Genomic DNA, 13325 nt, shown 5'->3' with positions numbered 1-13325 from the left:
ACAGGATGTAAAAAAGGTAAATTATGCAAATGATTTGTGCACAGGAATCCACGCATGTATGGAAAAATGCACGTACGTAAGTGTGGTACAGGGCCTATGTAATAAGCATCCGCACTCAAAACCCATGCATAAAAGCGAGTGAGTGTGCGAACAGGTCTCCCTATTAAGTGAAAGTATGACCCTGGAATGTAATTTTAATATTTCCAATAACTGTGCTGCAGAAAACATGGCAAATAGTTTCATGGGTGCTAATTCATAACAATCTCGCCACTCTTCTGGCCATGTTTCTGTCCACCCAGGGAAGCACCTACCTCTGATGTCATGAAAAGTGCTTTGCTAAGCTGGTCACTCTGAAGCCAAGATAGGCACTCAGGTAGGTGCTTAATCAGGCCACTTGTGCTCTTTTGTTCGTGGCAGAAAAATCTGCATGATCGAGCGCCCAGAAAGGCGGTGTATCTTGCTGCTTGGGCGCTTATCAAGCTGTGTATGCTCTGTTCATGGCAGAAAAATCTATATAATTGGGTGCCCAGAAAGGTGCCTAGCTAATCTTGCTGCTCAGGTGCTCTTCTGGCCATGTATCTGGCGGCTTGGGCACTGAGCTAGGTGCTCACCGCCTAGGGAAGCACTTATCTAAGCTGGCCACTCAGACACCAAGATAGGCACTCAGCTAGGTTGTTTTCAGGATGCTCAGATGCCGACACAGTCTGTGCTGATATTTAACTCGTGCCCTGACCATGGTGGTAAAAAGTCTGCATTAAAAAACTCACACTAGCATTAGCACGGCTCCCTGCATTGCCTATGATTAGCTATTCACCTCCTTTGCATGCCGTTAGCATGCATTCACACAGGAAAAACCGCGGATCTGTAAGCACATTTTTCCTATGTGCAAAACCCTTACTACATCCTCATCGAGAGCGTTGCACGGGAAAACACGTGTACATGCACGCACAAACCCGCAGCAGCTTCAGCGCACCTTATTGCATCGGCCCCATTATGAGTTATGCTATTCATCCAAGCCCTTCATTCTTGAAGGCAACACTTAGCTAGCAGGTACCATCTATGATTGATGATTAACCTGAAGATAAAATGGATGGCAGGCAGCAGACCCATATTTTAAAGACCCAGGATAGACTATCCCCTTTTCCTCACTGATGGCCACCCTGTAGCACAGCTCCTAACTGTCAACAATGGCTCCTCCCATCGACACAGTCACCCATTGTTAAATTTTACACAGCTACTTATCTGACACCCAGTATTTTTCTAACTCTGCTGTTGGCTTATAACTAAAAACCAGACTAGAGTATACCAACCACACTAATCCTCGCTTGTAAGCAGAGCCAAATGAAACTGCACACACAGAAGTCAAATTCTTCTGCAATAAAACCTTTCGCTAATTAATTAGCACTCAGAACCCGTGGGAAGGGCTGTTGCACTCATGGACACAATACACGTCAACCATCAAAATTAAATTCAGTCCCATATGCACAATAAAAACAGTTTTATAACTTTATTTTAACAATTAAATCTTCTCAGTTTTCATCTACGTTGACGGTCTGTAGTCCTGAAAAACAAAATGAAAGTAAGATTTTCAGTACAAGGCTGCAGTTAACACCTAAATCACACTTACAGGACATTTATACAGACATATAATGAATTTTACAGCAGGACTTGACAAGACTATCAAATTCAAAAAGAAACTAAAAACATTCCTGTTCAACCAAGCCTACACAGAATAGACCCTCCCCCTTCCCTCTATTGCTCATACCCCCTAGGTGACCGCCCTTTTCCTTATATTAAGGAATCTAATCACAATGTACATTGTTGTCTTCTTGTTATGACCTCTTGTTGATTTCTTGTTGTTTAATCTATTTTCCCTACTGCTCTAGGTTAACCCCCTGCCCAGTTCGCCTCCCCTGTTGAAATGTACTTCTAAATCTTTTCTTAATATGTGAACCGGTATGATGTCCCCACTAATACCGGTATATAAAAGTTTCTAAATAAATAAATAAATAAATAAGCTCCACAGAGCAGGCAATTTCCCCTTATATGTTCCTGTATAGCATTCTCGTGACGTCGGGGAACAGGAACCAAAAGGTAGCACCGGTGCCATTTTCTATCAACGCGCCCGACGCCCGAGAGTGGAAGATCACAACGGGACCCCCCCACTGGACCCCAGGTAATTTAAGACATTTTGGGGGGATTCGGGAGGGTGGAGGATTTATTTTAAAGGGTCGGGGTGGGTTTTAGGGATGTTTTAGTTTGCCGGTTTTCCCGCCCTCCCCCTTCCCCCGATTTTTGACGATAAATCGGGGGAATTCCTATTAAATATCGCCTCTAACGATTTTTGACGATTTAAAATATATCGGACGATATTTTAAATCGTCAAAAAACGATTCACATCCCTACTGCTTATACCTCACTCACCTTTGAAAGTGGTGACTGGTACGTAGGTGACCAGCGTGTACAGCTTGTTCGGTGAATCTTCATCCTCATTGCGTTTTCTGGAGAGACGCACGCGGACACGGTAAGGAACATTCCTAAAAACACACAGGTGTAGGTTTTAGCACCGTTTTCTGAAGAAAATCTGGCTGTAAATCATCTGTGGGTCAAGTTCTGAAATCTTTTCATGTTATATTCACAGAGAAAAGCACAAAAAAAAAAAAAAAAAAGCTGTTTATTTCCACTTCAGTAATTTAAGAAGCCCTAACTGTTGTGTATCAAACTGACCTTATGCCTTTGGCCCAAACGGCTTTGTTCAGCCTGGTGTCAATGCGCACATCGGGAGTCCCCATCTCTTTCATAGCAAACTTGCGGATCTCCTTCAGAGCACGAGGTGCGCGCTTCTTGAAGCCCCTAAAATAGAAGGAAAATACTTAGGAGGCTGCTGCATGGGAGAAAGGAAATGCACACCATACTAACCAGCCACTCTTGGGCATGCAGGAGAGAGTCAGTCAGCTGCTTAAACTATTTGTGACTGCAGATAATGTAAAGCACAGAGCACACACAAGAAAGCTGTGAGATCCTCTGATTATTTTAATTAGATGTAGAAACCCAATTGAACAGCATGTACTGGAGAAATTACTTACCTGATAATTTTGTTTTCCTTTGTGTAGACAGATGGACTCAGGACCAATGGGTTATTTTCCCCTGCCAGCAGATGGAGACAGAGTCAGATTTCAAGGCTGACGTCACCCTAGATGCACCACTGCAGTGACCTCAGTCCTTCAGTATTCTCTTCAAAACCCACTGTGCACATACTACTGAAAAAACTTGATTTAAAATATGATTAAAAACGGATAATCGTAACTGTACTCAACCAATCATGGGCAAGAAGGCTGGAACGGTACAAAGCTGTAACGTTCCTGGGGTCATCCGGAACGATTCCCAATACAACAATGCCTGTAGTTCAGAGATGCGATGAGCCAAGCATATAGCCACCAGGAACACCGTTTAAGAATAATAAACACAAGGAAAGACTGTGCAGCGGCTGAAAAGGAGGGCCCTGCCAAAAATTCTAATACTAGATTAAGATCCCACAAAGGAAGCGGCCCCTGTAGGGGTGCTTCACCCCTTTCAGAAAATGGGCCATGTCTGGATGAGCCAACAGGCGGGTTCTGTTCACCTCATCTCTGAAACAGGAAAGAGCTGCTACCTGGACCGTCAAGAAGTTAAGGGTCAAACCTTTATTCAAGCCATCCTGCAAAAATTCCAGAATTATTGGGATTTTGACCACCCAAGGGGGGACGTTCCTTGCACCAGGCCTCAAATTCTCTCCAGACCCGCACATACGCTAGGGACATAGAGAATTTCCAAATGCAAAATAAGGTGGGAGTTACTGTTGTAGCAGGTCCCTGTGCGGTGGGAGGCACGAGGAGGGGGTCTCTACCAGGAGTCTCCGCAAGTCTGCATACCACAGACGCCTGGGCCAATCTGGAGCTACTAATATAACTAATCTCCTATGGTGCTCGTTTCTGCGAATGACCCTGCCCAACAGCGGCCACAGAGGGAAGGCATATAGCAACTCTTTTTCCGGCCAGGTCTGAATGAGAGTGTTGTTTCCCCAGGGACCGCTGATCTCTTCTGCCACTGAAGAATCAGGGAACCTTCGCATTGTGAGATGCGGTCAGCAGGTTGATGAACGAAAGACCCCAGTGATCTATCATCAGCTGAAAGGTTTTGGCTGACAACGCCCACTCTCCTGGATCCAGACTCTCCCTGCTTAGAAAGTCTGTTCCGAAGTATTTTCCTGCAATGTAGGAGGCTGAAATCATATGTAGATAGATTTCCTTATGGAATGGGCGGAAATACATCTCCTGTGAGACTTGCTGGCTCTTGGTTCCACCCTGGCGGTTGATATAGGCTACCGTTATTGCATTGTCCTACATTACACAGACTTGCTTGACCCTGGAGTCTGTGGCTGAATCGTAGACACACCAATCTGACTGCTCAGGTTTCCAGAGGGCCTCTTCCTCAGGCCAATGTCTCTGGGCCGCCAGTTCCTGACAGTGAGCTCCCTAGCCCTGGAAGCTCGCATTTGTTGTGAGAACCAGCCAGTTCGGAGAGGACAATGCTTGCTCAACATGCAAACTGTTTAAGGACTGAAAGGTTAAAGATAATAAAGTGTCCCAATGCATGGACCGTTCCTACATGAATGGGAGGACTGCTAAAGAGTAGTACTAGATATGCATACTAGATCTGTCAGAACCATGAGAATTAGCCAAGTATGGTCCTGAAGAACCTTCTGTATTGCTCTGTTTATAAGTAGCAATGGCGAAAAAGCATATATGAGGTTTTGTCCCCAATCAAGGAGGAAAGCGTCCTGAGCTAGCCTGAAACCGCTTGGCAGAATTGAGCAAAATTAACAATTTCTTGTTCTGTTGTGATGCAAATAGGTTCACTGATGGAAGACCCCATAAGCTGAACAATTCGTCAGCCACGGACTGCTGTAGATTTCACTCGTGAGGCTGGAAAACTCTGCTGAGTCGATCTGCCAGCATGTCAGAGATGCTTAGCAGATAGCTTCATGGATACCGTGAAGACTAGCTAGATGTCTTTCTGCCCAATTCCAGATCTGTAGGACCTCCTGACAAAGAGGCCATGATCTCATTTCACCGTGCTTGTTGATATAGTACATGGTGACTTGGTTGTTGGTTTGAATCAGGATGCCCTTTCCTTGGGAGAACGTACGCAAATGTTGCTAGAGTGTGTCTGATTGCTCTCAGCGTCAGGAGACTGGTTTGATATTGGCTTTCATCACCATATGCCCTGGGTTTGCATAGTTCTGGCAGGAGCGTCCCATCCTTTGGTTGAGGCATCCGTTGATAGTACCACTTGGGAGGGGAATGAGCAAAGAAGAGCTCCTTCCTGGAGCACTAGGGTGCGCAACCACCACTGCAACTGTTTCATCATTGCAGTAATTCTCAGAGACAAGAGTGGCTGAGAAAGCTAATCCCACTAGGTATGTAGACCCCACTGGAGGTAGCAGATATGAAAGTGGGTCAGCGGAACCACAGGGATCGCTGCTGGCATACGACAGAGTACCACGAGGAGCCTTCTGGCTATCAAGCATGAGGGAGGCCAATGGCTTGCAGAAGAATTAGATGGACTATTTGGTCCTTTTCTGCCATCATTTCTATGTTTCTATATGTAACATCATTGTGCTTGCTCAGTCTGGAGAAAGGAATGCTCTTTAGTCAATCTATCCAAGCTCATATGAACTTGAGTTGCTGAAGACTTGATTTCTCAAAGTTTGCTAGAAAGTCCAGGCCTTGTAGAAATGTGGATGGTTGTGCTTGGGGACTGGAACTCCCTCTCTCAAGAGTTCACCAAGATCATTCAATCATCCAGATAAGGTAAGACCTGTATTCCCTAATGACATAGATGAGCTGTTACTACTGCATAAAACCCCTCAAAGGCTGATGACAAGCCAAATGGAAGCACTTTGTACTGGTAATGAAACAAATTCACCTGAAACCAGATGTAGTACCAGTGAGACAGGTGGATGGGTATGTGAGAATATGCATCCTTTGGATCCAGGGCACACATCCATTCGTCCTTCTGAATGTAGGGGAGAATCGTGCTGAGGGAATTCATTTTGAATTTTTTCCAAATTATGTTTGTTCAGATATCTCAAATCCAGAATGAGCTGCATCCACCCAACTTCTTGGGGGATGAGGAAATACTGGAGTAAAAACCCTGCACATGCATCCTGATGCAGGGATTTGCTCTATAACATGTTGTTGGAGAGAAAATTAATCTAATACCTAGACACCCACCATATTCCTCCAACAATTTCATCAACCTCAGACGTGAAACATCCAAATGAGACAAGTAAAGTAGTATATGATCTGCATATAGAGAAATCTTACGTTCTGAACTTTCAACTATGAATCCCAGAATCTGCTTGCCATCCCTAATAGTTTATGCAAGGAATTCTATAGCCAAATTTAAGAGGGGATAATAGACAGCTCTGCCAAGTGCCACTCTGATTTTCAGCATTGATGATATTAACTTGGAAAAAATGCCTGGGAAAATGTATACATAGCTCTGATCCATCTGTTGACCTCTTCAGGAAATCCAAAATATCTAAGCATCCCAAATAAAATAGGGCCAATTTATCCTGCCTTATTTGCACTGAATGCTAACACCACTCCTGATATCTTGCATAGTCTAGACCAGTGGTTCTCAACCTTTTTTCTGTCAGGACACACCTGACAGATGGTTCTCACATGCGTGATACACTGAACACATGACCATCATAGGGCTAAATGTAAAAGTACAGTTTGCATCCACAGGAACCTCCCTGACCCACAATTATGGATGTAAAGCAGAATTATGACATTCCCCATACAACTCACCTTACAAAAAATATATTCTGGTTCTGGTGTCATCTCAGTAACAGCAACACAAACTCCAACTACCAGGCTCAATAGCCCTACTTATGAAAAGACAGCAGTTTATCACTAATGCATGTCCTCTTGAGAAAATACAACAAATAAGACTGATACAGTAAAATACCTCACCTCGGTCACATACACAGAACCGACCTAACATACTCCCAGGATCTGCAGTAATGCACATAAACTAATCTGCACACAGTTACACTTGTATTATGGAATGCACTCAATCAGTAACAACCCTACGTATGAAAAGACACTACAAATATTAAATCAGGCCCTAAACACCAATACACCTCCTATTAGGAAAACAGAACTAGCAAGCAGCTATAGATCCCCACACAGAAATAATTGTATAACTATACTTTCTTCCAGCTTTAAGCTTCCCAAGTTTTTACTCCTTGTTAAATGTAACTTTGCCTTATTCTCCTCTCTTGTTAATTACTATTTTATTTATTGCTTCAGTTATACCCTTGTTCTATGTAAACCGATCCGATATGGTTATTACTATGAAGGTCGGTATAAAAAAAGTGTTAAATAAAAAATACTAATAAGCAGAATAAATGTTTCACAACAACTATGAACAGAATAATATCCAACAATTAAAAATTAATAAAAATTTAAAATTCTCCAAACACCAATAAAATGTTTCAAATCAGCAGACATCACATAATATTCAGTAATTAAAATGGCAGTCAATCAAGAAAAATAAACTTAAAAAGCCACCTTTACTAACCCCCTCCAGCAGCTCTCCTACTCCTCTTCCATGCAGGCCAATAGCACACACCAGAAGCAGTACTGGCTGAAGCTCTGTACTCATGGTCCTCTTCTTTAGAGCCCACGACCAGTCTCTCTGTCTCTCACATACACATACCAGTCACACCCCCATGACCAGTTTCTGTCTTTCACACACCAGTCATCTTCCCGATCAGTCTCTCTCTTTCATGCATGCACACACACACACAGACTTCCCACTCCCATGTTCTATCTTACATATACAGGCTTCTCACTCCCATGCTTGTCTCACACACGCCCATGTTTCTCACTCTTATGCTAGCTCTCTCCACATGCACAGGCTTCTCATTCCCACAATCACTTTCACTCTCTCACACACGCATTCCAGTCATCTCCCTGACCAGTCACTTCCATTGTCTCTCCTATATACACACACATCACCTCTCTGACCAGTTTCTCTCAATCACACACGTGCTCTCTCTCACACACTTATATAGATGATGCCAATCAAATGCTCACTTACACACAGGCTCTCAATCACAGTTACACATACACACTCTCAATCACACACATTCTCTCAATCAGGCTGGCTGTCTCATTTCCTGCCCCCCCCCCCCCCCAAGAGCACAAATGGGCCCAGCCGCAGTTGCCAGCCTCCACTAACACTGATGCCGTTCCCATCCAGGCTTGAACGTGCTGACAGCCTGGGCGGCAACGGCAGCAGTGGAAGATCACCGAGCGAGAGGCAGGCTAAGGGGGGGGGGGGGGGGGGGGGGGGGGGGGGGAGAGCAGCGGGAGACAGGTAGCACGTGACACACCTGCCGCTGCTTGGCGACACACCGGCTGAGAAGCACTGGTCTAGAAATATGCCACAAATTAAACAACCTTGTATTATTCACAGACCGATGGCCCTAATAAATCACATTTGATCAGGATGGATAAGGCATTAAAATACTCTAGCCTCAGCTGCAATATTTTGGATGTCTGAATTTAACAAAGATATTGACCAATAAGCCCCCACCTCTACCTTGTCTCCTGTCTTCTTATGAACAAATATGACGCAAACATCCTTAAGCTCTTCCACTGAAGCAGAGGAGTCCCTCAAGTAATTAATCAGACTGAGCACAAAATCACGCCCACATTTTTTATAAAAATCTATGTATTATCCATCAGGTCCACGGTTCTTGCCAATAGACAAGGCCCCCAACAGCTCTCCTTGTTTCAAGTTCAGTAATTAAGGTCCTTAAACCCCCTACCACCGTTAACTCAAGAAAGTTATTCCCCTCAAAACCTTTATATAACTGTTCAAAATATGCTCTGATAATTCCACCAATTTCTTTGCTATCCATAGTAAATCCTCCCTCCTTACTCAGCTTACGAATTAGTTTGCACTTCCGCTTCCTCACAGCTCTAAGAGCGCCCCAATCCTACTGTCGTGTTTGCAATGTTTTTGTCTCGTATATCGCAGAGCAAAAGTTCTAGCTTACTAGTTTGGAGTAATTTTAAGTCGTTCTCTCATCTTGGTGAGCTGCTGACAGATCTTATTGAACTTTTTCAAACTCCTTAAATTTCTCTACTTTGTGCTGCTTCTCTATACTTGCTCGACATAACTCACGTAATTAATTATTTTACCTCTTAGAACTGCCTTTAGCATCCTCCATCTCAGTGCAGGATCACATGAATCCACAGCGTGATGGAAATTAGTCTTTTACTGTATCTGAAACTAATTTGAGAAACTCCCCTCTCTCTAGTAACAAATTCTGTTGCCACATATGCAAGTGTCAAAAATAGGTTGGTGGTCAGAAAGCTAAACTGACAGAATAATCACACTGTATGAAGCTAGAAATTAGCTTGTCAGAACATATAAAATATTCAGTAATGAATGTGTGTGTGTTATGTCATGGAGAAAAGTAAGCATAATCTCTCCCAGGTGGATTTCTCACCCTCCAAATGACAACCAAATTATGCACTTTAATCATATATGTTAATGCCCCCAGCACATTCTGGCAACTAGGTGGATCCGATCTTTCCCTATGGAGATCCAAACAGGTATTCCAGTCATCACCAATCACCATATGGGTGTCATCAAATTCCCCTAACAGTCAGGAGACTTCCACAAAAAAGCTATTCTGATCATAATTAGGACCATTAACCCAACGCCCGAGTATAAACTACAATGCAAAAATCTCAAATCTGCCCTCCCCCATCCACTTTAGTTTTAAGAACTTGTAAAGAGGAACAAACATGACCCACCCAATCTTTCTGTAATTTATCATGTTCGACCCAAGTCAGATGGTGTTTCTTGAAGAAAGACAAAATATGTACATTATTATGCTTGAACACTGCAGCATTCTTTTCCATTTTATTAGGTTGGAGACACCTAATATTTAATGACATAATGTCCACTCAATGCACTGGCTAATCTGATGTATTCCCGAAAGATACACCTGAGAATTACAGGCCTTTACTAATAAAAATAAGCCTTATCCTGTCTGGACACCAAAGACAGTGCTCAGCCATATGATGTGTGTCTGACTGGTTTTCCCCCAAGCAGCCATCATATCTCCATGCAGAGTAATATACATGTGGACACCATAAAATTCACACGCTTTCAGGTGAATTTTAAAAGGAGTTATGCATGTAAATGTACATACTATTGTAACAATTTTCAAAAGCCATTTACCTACAATAAATGCACTTAACCTGGGTAAAACCTATTGACAATTCAATGGCATATATTGTACAAATTTTCAAAAGCCCAACAGATAAAAGTGAATTTACACATGTAAAGCCCAGTTTTTAAGCGTGTAAATGATATAAAAAAAAATTAGGCCCTTAATTAAAAGTGTTCCACAGTATATTAAAATTTATTTCACTTCCAAATTTCTACCAGGCCATCCTTCCAGAGTCACTCAAGCGACTTAGTAAAGGCACCCTGCTGAAACAGGTTTTGGCAATAAACATTTAGTTTTCAACAACCACAAGCAGTAAATTTGTGTCATGACGACACTAAATAGGAGAAATCACAAAGGACTGTATTTTTTTTAGTTTCTCATGAGCCCTTGACTGGTATATTGATTTTACACCACCTCCGGGGTTGGCGTAAAATTTGCTGTGTTAAAAAGTGTGCATTGGGCATCCAGCGATTTTCTCTATCGAGGGGGGGGAATAGCCTCATCTACACGGAATTTACAAGCAATGGAATGGGTGCTATCGACTATGTATTTGTTTGGGCGCATGTTTTGGACTTGAATATTTTACTGCATCAGGTGCTAGCCTGGCGCATCCAAAATGCGTGTCCAACCATGTGTAAAGCTGGGCGCACTTTAGTACGTTGGCCCCCTTGAGAACCATGTGCCGTTCTGGTCACCACATTCAAAAACGATATAGTTGCTCTGGAGAAGGTACAGAAAAGGCAACCAAAATGATAAAAGGCATAGAATGGCTCCTTTATGAGGAAAGGCTAAAAATGTTAGGGCTGTTCAGCTTGGAGAAGAAACGGCTGAGGGGGGGGAAATATGACAGATGTCTATAAAATCATGAGAGGAGCAGAATGGATAAACGTGAATGTGAATCAGTTATTTATTCTCGTTCAGATAACAGAAGGACTAAGGGGCACTGCATGACGTTTGCAATTAACACATTGAAAACAAATCAGAGAAAATTCTCTCACTCCACACACAATTAAGCTCTGAAATTCTTTGCCAGAGGATATGATTACAGCAGTTAATGTAGATGGGTTTGAAAAAGGTTTGGGTAAATTCCTCAAGGTGAAGTCCATAAACTACTGTAGCCACTGCTATTACTGGCATCAGTAGCAATGGACCTATTTAATGTTTGGGTTCTTCTCACTTGTCAGGTACTTGTAACCTGGATTGGCCACTGTTGGAAACAGGATGCTGGGCTTGCTGAACCCTCGGTCTGACCCAGTATGGCAATATCTTCTTATGTTCTTACATTTAAAAGGGTAAATAAATTCACTGCAGAACAGGAATCTGTTGATTTTCGTTTTATCACCATCTCAAAGCTGTTACAATAAAAGAACGATCAAACACCTCCCTCTCCTCCTAAGCACCGTCTTGTGTCTGGAATGAGAATTCCCACATCGGGCTCAGGTCCAAGAGTCACCCGCAAAAAAAAATCATAGGCGCCGGCGAGCAATACTCACACTCCGTGGATTCTTTTGTGAACGTTAATGGTATATTCCCTCGTTACCACTTCGTTGATGGCGGATCGGCCCTTCTTCTTCTCTCCGCCCTTCTTTGCCGGAGCCATCTACGTGAGGAAGGGGAAAAAAAAACAGAAGCGGGTCAGTCACCTTTCGATCCAATCCCCAAGGAGCCCTGGGTCCACACATTCCCTTTATCCCAGCCAAATGCACGTCCGATCCAGCCCCGCTCCTCATCCAGGCTCTGCGGAAACGAAGGCAGCGGTGTCCGGGCCCAGGCCAAGATAGCCGGCTCCGTACGAAGCTGCCAACTCCACAAGGAGGGGGAAAATACAGCGTCCTCTGGGAAGCGAAGGCTCCTCGCACTATGTTCCGCCAGAAAAAGCCAGGTCCCTAGCTACCACATAGAAGGATGCCACCGGATTAAAGGAGCAAGACTCAGACGGAAGGTACTCACTATGAGAGGCACAATGTCAGAAAGGAAGCAGAAAGGTATTGTGGGAAAAACTTAACCCGATGGGCAAAGGTACACTTCCGGGTCACTAAAAAAAAAAAAAAACCCCCCACGTACGAAGTCTAGCCATAGACGCAGTACGTAGCGTGCGCTGTTACCACAGAAACGGTACAGGTGCCGTGTTCTTTACCTGCGTTTAGTAATAACTGTTTCGTTATAAACAGAAAAAAATAGTATTTATTAGAAGCAAGCAAAAAAGTTCTCAACCAAATTTGGAACCTTGATGGAGGCAGGGCTGGGAATAGTGCCAAGAGAGCAAGGGATTGGCTTTAGTTAGGGGCTTTTTGCTCTCTGGAAACGGGTAGTCACAGTCATCTCTTGATCCAGAGTAGTGCACTATGGGGCCGATGCAATACAGTGCACTCAACCGAGCGAAGATTATTGCATCGGCCCCATAGTGCGCACTATGGGGCCGATGCAATAATCTTCGCTGAAAGTCACCGCAGGGGGGGGGGGGGCGCCATGCAATATGTAAATTAGGGGGTCGCGCTAGGAAGGCGGTTCTAGGGTTGTTTCCATTACTGGCAGGTGGGCGATTATGAAAACTGATGCCGAGTTTACCGGCGTCGGTCTTCATAACCGGCAGCCGCCGCGGGGTCGTGTTAGCAAGGAGGCTTTAAGGTCCCGCAAGCAACCTTAGCGCCTCCTTGCTAGTGCGACCCCCTAATTTGCCTATTGCATGGTGCCCCCCTCGCGGGCACCATGTGTGCATTAAGAAAGCAGGTGCTAAAAAGTCAGCACCTGCTTTCCGCGAAAATTATTGGATCGGCCCCTATGGCAGTGCATTGGTCTACCCTTTGTCCACGATCCAAGCATAGGGTCTAAGGCACGTCCCTAACCTGCCCATGGTATACAAATGTATCTCATGCATATTCATTGTGGATATCCTGAAAACCCGACTGGCTGTGGGGTACCCAGGACATGTTTGGGAAGCCGTGGAAGCTAAGGGTAAGCAACTCTGGCCCTGCAAGGCATATTATTTAGATATCCACACTGAGGATGCATGAGGTGT

At 43.9% G+C, this 13325-nt stretch overlaps 1 protein-coding gene across 1 annotated transcript; it reads right to left on the bottom strand.

Moving 5' to 3' along the window:
* Positions 1-1488: 1488 nt before the first annotated feature.
* RPL31 (ribosomal protein L31) lies at positions 1489-12327 on the bottom strand. The gene is made up of 5 exons (XM_029604798.1): positions 12257-12327; positions 11800-11906; positions 2728-2853; positions 2425-2537; positions 1489-1561 (listed from the first exon to the last, which is right to left on the bottom strand). The coding sequence occupies exons 2-5, from the start codon at positions 11904-11906 to the stop codon at positions 1530-1532; spliced, it is 378 nt and encodes a 125-aa protein (XP_029460658.1). The 5' UTR covers positions 12257-12327; the 3' UTR covers positions 1489-1529.
* Between the last annotated feature and the right edge of the window lie 998 nt (positions 12328-13325).

The sequence above is a fragment of the Rhinatrema bivittatum genome, chromosome 5 (assembly GCF_901001135.1).
Source record: "Rhinatrema bivittatum chromosome 5, aRhiBiv1.1, whole genome shotgun sequence".
NCBI lineage: Eukaryota > Metazoa > Chordata > Amphibia > Gymnophiona > Rhinatrematidae > Rhinatrema > Rhinatrema bivittatum.
The sequence above is the reverse complement of the archived record's forward strand: the minus strand, read 5'-3'. Positions and strand labels throughout refer to the sequence as shown.